This window comes from Linepithema humile, chromosome 6 (assembly GCF_040581485.1).
Source record: "Linepithema humile isolate Giens D197 chromosome 6, Lhum_UNIL_v1.0, whole genome shotgun sequence".
NCBI classification, from domain to species: domain Eukaryota; kingdom Metazoa; phylum Arthropoda; class Insecta; order Hymenoptera; family Formicidae; genus Linepithema; species Linepithema humile.
In genome coordinates, this window is record NC_090133.1 from 3,490,084 (window position 1) to 3,502,511 (window position 12,428).

Consider the following 12,428-nt stretch of genomic DNA (forward strand, 5'->3'; position numbering starts at 1 on the left):
GTCGCCGTCGTCGTCGTCGTCGTCGTCGTCGTCGTCGTCTCTTCGCCACTCGTCTCGCGCTCGTTCTCTCTCTCTCGCCTGCTCCGGCGAACAAGCCGTCGCACCCTTTCTCTCGGTATTTTCTTTCTCTCTTTCTCCGTTGAACGACGAGGTTGCGCTAGGTTTCCCTAGCCTTGGATCGCGCTAGGTCGCGCGCAGCCTCTCTCGGCTTAGCCCATCAGGGCCGACTCGCGTCGAAGGCGCGGATACTGACTTCGCGCAGGGCGATGCTTTTCGCGACGAACGCGAATTTATCGAGCGTCGACGAATTTATATTGTGAGACGCCACCGTCGCCACCGCGCGTTGATTCGGATCGATCCCGTAAAATCGCTGCGCATGGAATAACGAGCGACCGACACGCGGAACGAGGTTTATTTTCGCACCGGTACGCCGTGCGCTCCGACCCGATGTATTTGCGCAGCATGCGAATTCACGGCTGATGCACCACTCCGTTAGGCACGACGCGCGATAAAACCTTCGGGCGAGCAGTCTTTTCAATACCGGATCGTTCCGCGTCAAGAGAACTCGATTTTGTCGCATTCACGCTTACCGCAGATGCGATCATTCCCCTTTCGATGCACAAGGCGCATTGTTAGAGAACCAGATCATCGAGAAAGACGAGCGGATCCTCGCGTCGCGATAACGCTCGCCTGGGGGTACCGAGAAACGTTCGAGCTGCACCTGGCCGATGTAATGCGCTAGGGATGTAGTTGTAACCCTCCTATTCCCTCCCCTCGGACCACGCGCACGACGTCGTAAGAAATACCGCGTTCGAGCAAGACGAGTTCTTTAAAACGGCGATGTGACAATACCGAAGGCCAGAGCGGTTAGACGCGGTCGGCACCTATTGAGCCGGAACTGAAAAACAACCAACATGAAAAAAAGACTAAACGCTCGATAAATTGACGCGAATGACAACGACGACGGCGGCGATGAGCCTGACGTCGCGCACATGTGCGACAATGAGATTATTCGTATGTTTGTGTGTGTGTGACGCGTGTTTACAGATGGCAGAATCACGCGGAGCCTGCAGATCCAATGTCATTTATGCCTTACATAGCAATCGCAGCAGATGAGATTAGGCGTTTTCGCCTGAAACGCACTCGTGTTTACCGTGTAAAACGATCGTCGCGCATCTCACTCAGTGTGAAATGGCGGACTAAGCGCACGCGCATCGTAATCTCTCAGTTTGTCTTTTTTTTCGATGTATTCATAAATCGTATCATTTATAATTATTTTCAAATATTTTACTCATCAAATACATTCGATTTGTGAAAATAAAAAAAAACTGATTATAATTATAATTAGTCAAAGATTTTTCTAGTAACTTGAAACAGATTACAAAATTACTAGGTTGGAAATTATTGAGGATACTTTACCAAGGAATTGGACGAGATTGCGGGAAGAGCGATAGGCAGTACACATGTTGTTGGTGTCAGTTTGCAACTTTATTTGAAAAGTGCAATACCAACCATTTTGTTGTTTATAGTGTAAGAATTTTAAGAACGCCTGCTGAATTGTGGAACAGGTTGTGTGAGTTGAAGTCCAGTGATGTTGTTGAACTCAAGCATCTTCAACATCTCCTTGGTCTCAGGATCGACCTCAATGATGTCGTGCTCCAAAGCAGAGACCTCAGGAACATAGTTGTCTCTGCGTTCCCTCTCTTCCTCCTGCAACTTGATGGAGATACCACGTACCTGACTGTGTCTAAGCCTCTTCATCAAGTGAGTGACAAACCTGACAATGGTAAAAATAATAATTCAATATTCAGTAATAATAATAATAAATAGAACAATCAACAGAATAACAAACAGAATAATCGAATATATTATTACTGAATATTTGATAAAAATATGATTATCTAAATCACTTAGTAAAAATATTTAAAACTATACATGCAATCAATATAGTTAAAGAATTTTTCAATACTATATTATAAAAAAAAACAAAACTTCACACATACACACTATTATATTTCTTCATTTAACTTATTCATCAAACAATTCTATGCATTAATCACAAGAAGCTCCATTTCTTTAACTACATAAAACTTGTTAGAGGTTAATTAGCAAAACACAATAACATAAATCTTAACACATCAAAATTTCTTAAACAATGTAATATATTTACCCGGCAATCTTGTTGCGCAAAGATTTGCTAGGAATAATAGCGATTTCCTCACATATCCTCTTGTTCGTGTGGAAATCCAAAGTAAGGCGAGGATAGTATTTCTCGATAATCAGCTTCGCGGCCTTTTTGACCGTTTTCGTTCTGACACGACTCTGAAAATCGTAGAAAGACAGTATAAATTAACAGTCGCAATGCACAATTACATATATACATTTTGTTGTTTGCATTTATTGTGAATTGCACCACCAAAATATGAACATAACCTAAATTTAATGACACGAGATTTCGTTTTACAACGATTTTTGACCGATTAATATTTGCATTTCCGGGCAAAGTAAATACTCCATAAATCGAGCATGCATTAATTTTTGGCCAGTTATCGCGGATTTTTGCAACTTTGACGGATTAATATCAAAACGTATCATGATATACATACCATAGTTGGTTAGCTATCGGAGGGGAAATCGAAATGGAAGAGAACGCACTTTCGCGCGACACTAACGACGCCAAGCGATGCAACTGCAAACTAACTATAAAATATTAAGCTATGTTCAGCAAACTAGTATAACTAAAAAATGCATATATATATGTAAACTATTCAAACATTATTCAAGTTATTATTTGTTATCTAATGTGAATTTACATCACATATATAATTAATCCATTTTCTTATGCATTTTGTAATTATACAAATTTGTCCGAACATACCTTAATATTTTTTATAAGTTGGTAACTGTACCTCCAACTGTCGTCAGATCGCGCAAGTTACATTTCTTTTTACTTTGTTCTGTTTAGAGAAATAATTAGTACTTTGTATATATTTTTAATTGCTTATATTTCTTCTTGTGTTCTATAATATCTTACGCTTTATTTGTACGTTAATCAGTTATTGTAGTTGCTTCACTGAGTTGATCGTGTTGATCGTGAATTGCAGTTAGTTACGGAATCGCATCGCGATGCGCATATCGCATTCGAAATGCTGCAAATTTCCGCAATTATTATTATCTAAAAGTTAATCTCAAGTACGAAATTATTGTGTTGGAATTGAGATCGTTTAATGCAACTTCAATACCGGCGATTCGATTCTGTATGTTTGAAATGGTCTTCACATTTTTCAAGTTCTTTCGTCGAAGTACAGTGAAATGAATTCACAATCACTAGGTATGCTTGATATTATATTTTGTATCATTACTAACTGAACTGTGTGTGTTGTTGGTTATTTTATAATTATGATAATTGAAATGGTGTCAAATTTGTATTTCGTATATGCAAATTCAAGTCGTATATTTTCATGATTGTAGTGTACCGACGATAGGCAGTGAGGTTATGAATCGACATGCACATAGATAGAGCCCGTTTTATCATCTAAAGCAAACTTAGATTCAAAATACGAAAAATAATTTAAAAATTTATTTTAATTACAACTTAGGGTTATAATGGAGAGTAAAGTCATCAAGTCTTTTAAAATTTTACTCATATTTAGATATAAAGGTTATTTTGTACATAGAATTCATAGAATTTTTTATAACAAATTGTTAATAATAGAAAACGCATTGATTTTATTTTAAAGTTTTGTTACAAAATTTACTAAAGGTGTGCTACTATATTGATTTTAGCGTGGTACTTTTCCGACATCTAGTGGTGTAACGGGAACGATGGAATTCGAGTTAGATGTTACAGGTAAAATTTCCAATATTTGATTATTTCGATTCGACTTAAAAGTTAAAACTTTAGGAATGTATTTCTAATATATTATTTCTTGAAAAGTTAATTTTGTTAACATCTAAGTAAATTTATTTTCGACTCGTTATTTAGTTTACTTCTCAGAGATGGCGTTAATGCAAGCGTACGCCTACATATTCAATGTGCAGGCTTGAAATATTTTCTTGAAACATATCACGCATCTTATCGTGACATGAATATATTATTTTGCTTAAGCGCGACCTATACGAAATGATATACGTATTCGACAGCATACACATCTTACCGAAGGTCATTGATACAAAGAATTCGTGGAAAATAGGAATATAGCCGATGATAGAGTGTAGTGGTAGGGAGAAAAGCAGTGGTGGCAGCAGTGTGGCACGAAGCGTCACCGAGAGGGGAGACGAAGAAGGAGAGTACCGCGTCAGTGCGACGAGGATCGCGAGTGGGTCGCGTGAGCTGCGCGTGCGGGAGTGAGTGTGTCGAGCGGGAGGAAGAGGGCGAATCGGAATCGCGGTGTGGGAAGAGGCAAGGCGGTGAGTTTGTTTATCGCCCTGGTGAACGGCGAGAGCGCCAGTCAGTGCGCGGTGCTACGCTCGATGCGTTACACCTAGTGGCGGCAGTACGGGACGCGCGCGCGGTCGGGTAGCTGCTGTCGTGCACGAAATTCTACCGATCCGTCTTTCTCTCGCTCTCCCTCCTTTCATTCGCGCGAATAATAGCGCGAGTGCGCATCCGCATCGTTCTTTCCATCCGCTTTCAACGCACATGTTAGCGACAGCTTAAACACCTTTTGACTTCAACAGGGAACATCTGCGGTCGTGACGGAAGAACATGCCGCGGTGGACCGCCAAGAGATAGCGGACACCTCCCTTTGATATTGTGCGTGCTGATCGGGTGACGATCTCGTGTTGTCGAGCTCGTGGCGAGTGGACCCTCTTCCGGAAAATCTGTTGTCGACAGACTACGTGGAACCGGGCATTTATCATATCAGGTAAGTTCTCGCAACTCTTGTGTGCGTAAGTCGTATGATGCACATCGGGGTCACCGGACGTCACCTTTGACGCGATGTTGGCCGCCGTCCGCTTACGCCACGATAAATCTCCGTTCTGTCACTCGCAGTGCTTCACTTTGTTCTCTCCCCGTTTCGCGTTTAATGCCGTTTGATATTATCGCTGTTATTAATTTAAACGTCAAAAATGCAGCTGTGTGCTTGACTCCGAGGTTTAATCAAAATTTCGAAAATATTTCCCTTTCGCATGTATGCATAACCTAAAAATTCCAATTTCGAAGTTCTTATTAACTATTTAAAAAATTTTTTTTTTACACTTTCCTGAAGTGTTTTTTCCTTTCGTAACTTTTGATAGACAATATACTTGTTTCGTTTTAAATGGAAAAATGTATAAAAAGATAAAAAGGATATATATATGTGTCATATTTTCTGGGGTGCAACTATTACCTCCATGTGTTATATCGACAGCTTATGTCTCGCCTCTGGCGGCCTTCGTCTCCGTCAGCTGACATCCAGTATACCCCAACTAGTCCGTCAACGACTTTCTCCTCTGCGCGCGCGCGTGTTCGTCCTTCGCCGATTTCTTGCCGCGAGAGTAGTCATGCTATAAGACTCGCCCGTTCGAAGCGAGCGAGCGTTTTTAATTGGCGTTTATTCGAAATTTCTCCGTTGAAAGGTCGTGGCTCGATACGTTTCCCTCATGCATCTCTTTCGCTTTCGTCGAAAATCGAGGTCGGCCTTGACCGTTGGCTGGATCGCGCTTTCAGGAACTGCGGTGAAATGCTGTTAACGCAAGGTTATCGTTTCTTAATCTTAAGTTTATGTGATCACATGTCTTGCAAATGATCTTTCTTATCTCGTAACATTTTTACTACTTTCTTTATAGAGAAAATACGTTTCTATATTTTGATTCTTGCTGCTTGTAGAAATTATTACATAATTTTTTTTTATTTTGCTCTAATCATTGTTTTTTGTGTTTTATGAATATGGAATATTTAAGAAAAATTATAATAAGATATAAAACTTTTGACAATTTATTGTCATATTTTTAAATATTTGTTTTATCTTATATATTTCATTGATTTTTTTTTATTTTTGCGTGTTTCTAGTTGAATGAAAGAATCATTTATTACACGCTTCGTGATAAATTTCTTTGCGTGCGATAATGTACATATAATTATGTACATAAATTAAGATTTGCCTGTGATGAGTATATAATCTATATAGTATAAATTGAAATTACAACAAGTACTGAAGTGCCTCGTGGCTCTATCAGTCAAAATCTTTTATATCATTGAAGACTAAAATTATTAACATAAAATTTATTATAATCATTACTATATTAATATCTATTTAATAAATATCAGTAGTTTTCGACTCATATTATAATAAATGTCACGCACAGTGAAAAGGGCGCTTACATTGTTTCGTATACAAGGATTTCAATTATCCTACTTCATCTTTTATGATAAATGTACGAAATACAAGTCCAGCAATCTGTCAGTCGAGCAGCGAAGAAGTCGCACCGCTGAAAAATCGTCATCGATGCCGTATGCATGAAACGTTGCGCGCTAGATATATCGCGCGTTGCGCGAGTCGAGTTGCTGTCTCTCTGCGACGTGTCGCGAAATATGCGGGCATTAGAGGAGTCGTCGTACGAGCACCCTTCTTTCTCGGGTATCCCTTAAGCCCGTTTTACGCGATTCACTGGGGAATTCAGCGTAGAATTCCATCATTAATTCACGGGATTCACATTTATTCTAGAAGATTGATCGAAATTTCAAGCTAAAAATAATCAATGATTCAAAATCCGCAAATTTAATTATTATTATATATCAACTTATATTTATTAATTATTATATATCAACATATATCTCATTAATTATTGTTACGTATCAACCTATATAGAATAGGAATAGAATAGGACTTACATAAATATATCATCTGAAAATAGATAACAGTGACTATGTGAGAATTCTCCTGAATTCGATTACTATTTATGAATCGTATGAAAGAAGCCTTTCTACTTCGATCCGTGCCGTCGTGTAGCTCACGAGAATTTCCAGCATCGCTTTAATTGCATCTTCTTAATTCGCGCGCGAGCGCGCATACCGCGTATAACACGAGACACGTTAACGTAACATCCCCGTCATAACGCCGCTCGTAATACTGCGTAATTATGGTGCACGGCAGAGTATACTCTCGCAATCTAACTCCTTCGTGACATACACTCTGTCCTTGTCATCTTGACGCAAACGGGTCGCAGCTTCTTTTCCTCCCATCTTTTTTTCACACTTTTCTACTGCACCTATACGAAGGGCTGTAGCTTCGGTGGAAAATTACGTGTGAGTGTCGCGCACAGTAAACATTTCTTTTTGCGTTTAATACGTCGAGTAACCGCGAGAAAGTTTTCGGCTTACACTGTTTAAAACTTTATAGAATAGAAAGTCGAGGTCTATTGTAGGTTTTAATCGACGTCACTGAAAAATCGTGGAAGAAGATATATGATCTGTTAGACGAGTAAGAAAACACGATTTTTGTAAATTTATAACCGGCATTGTATAAACTTAATGAATGTTATTAAAGTAAATATATATATTTTTAGATGCATGGTTTTGCATTATTTTTAAATTTTTATAAAATAATTGCTTCTTAAGATTGCTGATAAGTATTTTTTCTTGTTATATTATACATATATAAATAAAGATTGAATAGGAGTCATGACCTTTTCTTAAGATAAACGAATCACGCGATGGCGGTTCAACATTTACCTTCTGGTGCGATTGATTGTGTTGATCATTCCAATTACCGCTCAATACCGTTGCTTTTGGTCGCGTGCAAAAACTGTGCTTCCGCGCGTAATTACGTCGCTGTTAAGCATGCGATTAAACGACTGTTACCTGTGCGGTGGCACAGCGAGAATGATACGAATAAATACCCGCTTGTTCCACCCGCGATTTCCGCGTACCGAATCGGCATAAAGTAGCTTGTAAGGGAAAGAGAGAGGAAGCGGTCAATACGTGATGTAACGTAGCGATAATCTTTCGAAACGATGGCATATTTGCTTGCAATTTTCTATAAAAATGTACGAGGTTTGTTCAATCTTTTTTCATCTGATATACGTTAAAAATACAAACATAAAATAAATAAAACATGCATATTGAAATACGTATAAAAAAATTTGCGATGTGTAAAATATAGAATTTGCGGTAGACCGCATATAGCATTTTTACTCAAATTTTTCACTACGTTTTAAAGGCATTGATATATACTGCAAATGTCATGACTATTTTGATGCAAATTTTGATATTACTATTTTATTGTGTAACTTGAATACTATTTATATTTTTGAAGTAAATAGCTGTATATAGCTGTAAATATATCACGATAGGATATACGGGACGCTTTCTCTAATATTCTACAAAAACCTTGTTGTAGTTTAAAGAATAAATGTACGCCAATAAGCATACACGTAACTAACGCGGATGTTAACTTATGCATGTATCTATCGATCTACCTAAATGAACATGCGATGCGAAAATGGTCTGTTCTTGTATAATCAAACCGCTTCACATGAAATAACATGAAAAAAAGCATGTTTTTTTACGTCAGCCTGTAATTATGTAGCAATACAAAAAAATATGAAAGTGTAAAACCTTCGTCCAATGGCTCGGCTATCGACTCTTAAACACATTGCAAGTTTCCAGCTGAATTGTAGAGGCTCAATTTAAATAATATATATTTACATAATCTATATGTGTAGAGAATATCTAAACCATACGAGTCGAGCGTGCATGTAAAAGTGCGTATTTTTTCTACATTGCAAATATTTCCGATTTTTCTGAATTTTTATATCTTTGACAGAGCTATGTCTTCATAAAAACATTTTTAATACCGATATTGCTGTATGTCATCATTACGTTCCGCGTACATATTTCACATTTAGCCCTCTGATTCTCTCCAGTTGGAAGTGAAATCATAAAATTTCCAAGAGAAAAGGATAAAATTCAGAATCAGGCAGTCATATTTAGCGTCGAGTGCGAGGTACGAGTACGCACCTATGTCATCTGTTATGACGGTTGGTAGCGATTAATTGTCTTATGTTTCACGCACGTATGATGCATTTGGCCGATGCGGAACGACGGCGTCTGTTTTCGAAAACATTTTTTTCCAAAAGCACATACAAATTCATGTCGGACGAAATTCACTTTTACGCAGAAGCGTTTTGCATTGCGCACGTATGAATGCACTCGTAATGTTTTTCCATTTTTATTTTTTGCCCTGGCAACCGGCTCTCGTCGACTTTTCGACGTCCGGGCTCGTCCTATACGCGGTTACACACGTCGTTCCGGCAAAATATTTATACTTCGAAGTACGCTTTGTCCCACTTTCTCGACTGAGGAAATAAAAATGAGTCGGAAATATTATGGGCTGATTGATCGTATTTTTATCACACGAATGACCTTTGCGTTAAAGTATAAAATAACGGCAAAAACTTACCGCTTTCCATCACTTTGTTTTTCGCGTACGCACAATCGCTGATCGTTAAAAGAAGACAGAACAATATTTCATGTCGAAAAAAAGCAATTTATTTCCAACATAGACCAAAAGAAAAACCGTCATTCTTCGGAAATACTACGAATGGAATTTCCATTTCGCGGTTCGAATATGGAAAAGGCGAACACGCGGTGTATCAGAAAAATGACATTTTTTGCGTCAGTTTCTATTGAGAGCAAAGGTCTGTCTAGTATTCTTAAACGAGAATATATTTTTGCCATATTCTTATCACTGGTCTGACACACATTTATGAAATACTAATAAATAAACGATCATTTAATTATGACTAACGAGAAATGTAATATTAAGCATAATTTATCAGAAGCATAATATAAAGACATACAGCCTACAATTATTCACGAAAAATTTCGTTTGCTATCACATTTAATATTACCGAATTGAAATCTTGTTCGCATGCAATCTATTTTTAGAAGACTGCACGCGAGTTTTAACTCGCCACGAAAATGTCAATTACCATTATTTATAACCCGAACATCTCAGTTGAGATTAGCTATAAAAAAAACTTTTAGAAGAAGCAAGAAAAGAGCATTTATACACTAAAAATATAGTTTGGAAAGTTTAATATTTCGCACATCCTTTATACTAAAGCTATTACGAAATATAGAGATGATAATATATGTGTGCGAGAAAAATCTCGTAAAATTTCTTGAAAACTTTTGATAAAAACTTGAAAAATATTTTGTAGATAAAATAAAAAAATATGAAATACAAAATAGGAGATATTGTATAATTAATATAAAATTAAACAATTCTTAATTTTTATAAAACATTTATAATAAGAGATAAATATATAAAAATATAGTTTAGAAAAAAAGAACATTAGGTAAAACCGACAATAAAATTGCCTAATTAATTGTAACATTTATTTCACTTTTTTTTTCTCTAAATGTGGGTTTGACGGTTTTTACTAAATTGTTTTTACTGCATTGCAGAATTTTCTGCATTCTATTTTTCGCTAAACCCGCAGCATCATCGGTAATTCTGTTCACGACGCGGATAGACACGCGTGCACGTATCACAAGATCCCGCCGCGAAAGAGATGCACGCACGTTCACGATGTATCGGGCTTACGTATCCATCGCATTTACCATTCGTATCGCGATCCCGGTGTCTGTGACTTTTATACCCATGCGGGTTACGTGCGGCATCATGATCTCTCCCTCGTTTTCTCATTCCGAAAGCAGGTCATTATAGCACGAGGGAGAATCAAAAAGGGCAGGGATCGCGTTTTACCCCCTTTTTCATTCTTCGACATTGTCGCCGAAGAAATCTGGCTCATGACTTTTTACGAGCGACTTGAGAATTCGTCGGAGCACTGAGAGATTACAAACGTTTAATTGCTGGAAAGCGCCGAGATTCTCTCCGACATTGTCGTTCTACTCGACCTCCGGGGAGCGCGAGCGAAGGCGCCTCTTTTAACTCTTTACACTCGACGAGCGATTGTTGTAATCGAACAATTAAGTCCAACTTAATTGAGATAAAAAGTAATATCGAATAAGGATTATACGTTGCACCAAAATGTTTGCAATTTTTTTAAATTAACAATTATCTACACGTTCTCGCGCATATTTCGCGTCTATTAGTCATACATATATTTCCACGGAAATTAATTTGTATTATATAATATAAATTTGCATCGTATCTTTCATCTCTTTCTGCAAATACTAATAATATTCCCAGTATTTACATAATGGCTTAAAGTTACGCTACACGTAGCGTGAATAATTTTGTTTGTTGCGAGAAACACTGAACGCAAGTACAACGTTACACGTTACACCGCGATGTGCGATCTCTTTCATTTCCGGTTACAATAAGTCTCTGCAGAGACCGAGATTTTCCCGCTGGTTAAAATAAATCGCTCTTTACACATTAATCTTTGTTACCGCGGTGTTAGGTAATGCGCCACGCGCTGCGCTGGCGCAACGTGCTTCCGCTTGTTCCCCCGTTACAGGGTTAAATATTCTCTCGTAGGTTGTTAACATCACGTACACGCGAAATGGGGCGGCATCGTGAAAAGCGTTAACAGCTGAGCGATTCTGTTTTCGGACGAAAATTCCGCGTCGGTTTCGCTGACCGTATTTCCTCGGTGTACGCGGCTGCTTCGCCTGGAGAGAAAACGCTTTATTACTGACCTATATTTACTCGGGATTTAACTTCTGCGGGTATTAACGCGGGAGCGCGGAGCGAACGCGAGCGGTCCGAAGTTTCGCCGGGGCGAGTTTATATTCTTCGGCGATGGTGACTCTTCCGCTGAAGCGCGCGGCCCTCGTAATTGCGGACGGTAGTGTTGCGCAGGTGGTTCTTGCAATTTAAATAGTACGTGACAGAAGACGCTCTCTCGCGCGTTCCGCTCTCGTTCCGCGATTCGCACTTGACTTACACATTTGGTATTCTCTGTACTTAATAGACGTAAATATGCACGGCGCCGTTGGTTGCAGCGTGTACGCAGAAATTTTCTTTCTTAATTAACGGCGAGCGTTTATCGAATGCTCGATACTTGGGTCATTGCTTTTAACTACCGAAGTAAAGAACTAAATTTAATTTTCGCTAAGAAGTTTTTTTTTAAATTAAAAACTAAACTTTACTTAACAATTACGAGCTTAAAAATTTCGAGGAAGAAGCTGGAGTCTTTAATTAATTATCCGTGCAACTTCGATAATCTAGTTGACTGGATCGAGATTCTTCAGGCAGGAGTTTCGCTTCCTTTTCTTTGTTTGTAAATTTATAAGCAATTCATAAAGCCATCATGGGAATGTGCAACTGCTAATCTTAGTGCCGCGTTTCGTAAAGCTTATTGTTAGATATACATAGAAAAGAACATGTGCGCGATCCAAAGGCTTCCCTGGAGCAGAGTGTCTTGCATGCTAAAAATGGTACGCTCTTGACGTCATTGAAGCCGGTCGCGCACTCGTTCAAATATCGCGGCTATCCATTCCAGATTCAGTTATTTCTTGATAGACAAAC

At 38.5% G+C, this 12,428-nt stretch overlaps 2 protein-coding genes across 6 annotated transcripts in view; one reads left to right on the forward strand and one right to left on the reverse strand.

Annotated features, from left to right (window-relative positions):
- Positions 1 to 1,466: 1,466 nt before the first annotated feature.
- Positions 1,467 to 2,715, reverse strand: RpS17 (ribosomal protein S17). Its single transcript, XM_012364222.2, has 3 exons — positions 2,607 to 2,715; positions 2,171 to 2,322; positions 1,467 to 1,777 (listed from the first exon to the last, which is right to left on the reverse strand). Exons 1-3 carry the CDS (start codon positions 2,607 to 2,609, stop codon positions 1,540 to 1,542), a joined length of 393 nt encoding a protein of 130 aa, XP_012219645.1. The 5' UTR covers positions 2,610 to 2,715; the 3' UTR covers positions 1,467 to 1,539.
- Positions 2,716 to 2,990: 275 nt separating this feature from the next.
- Fur2 (furin-like protease 2) overlaps positions 2,991 to 12,428 on the forward strand; it is a 324,827-nt gene continuing 315,389 nt past the window's right edge. For 2 of the 5 annotated variants that reach the window (XM_012364223.2, XM_012364227.2), the window contains exon 1: positions 4,428 to 4,868. The gene's annotated coding sequence lies outside the window, so the exon portion shown is untranslated. The other 3 variants (XM_012364225.2, XM_012364226.2, XM_012364224.2) reach the window with 3 other exon arrangements.

What these genes read in the sequence shown, in the direction of transcription:
- RpS17 (XM_012364222.2), bottom strand. An exon ending in TTGCGCAACAAGATTGCCGG is followed by an intron (nt 1,778 to 2,170) that starts GTAAATATATTA and finishes TACCATTGTCAG; the next exon opens with GTTTGTCACTCACTTGATGA.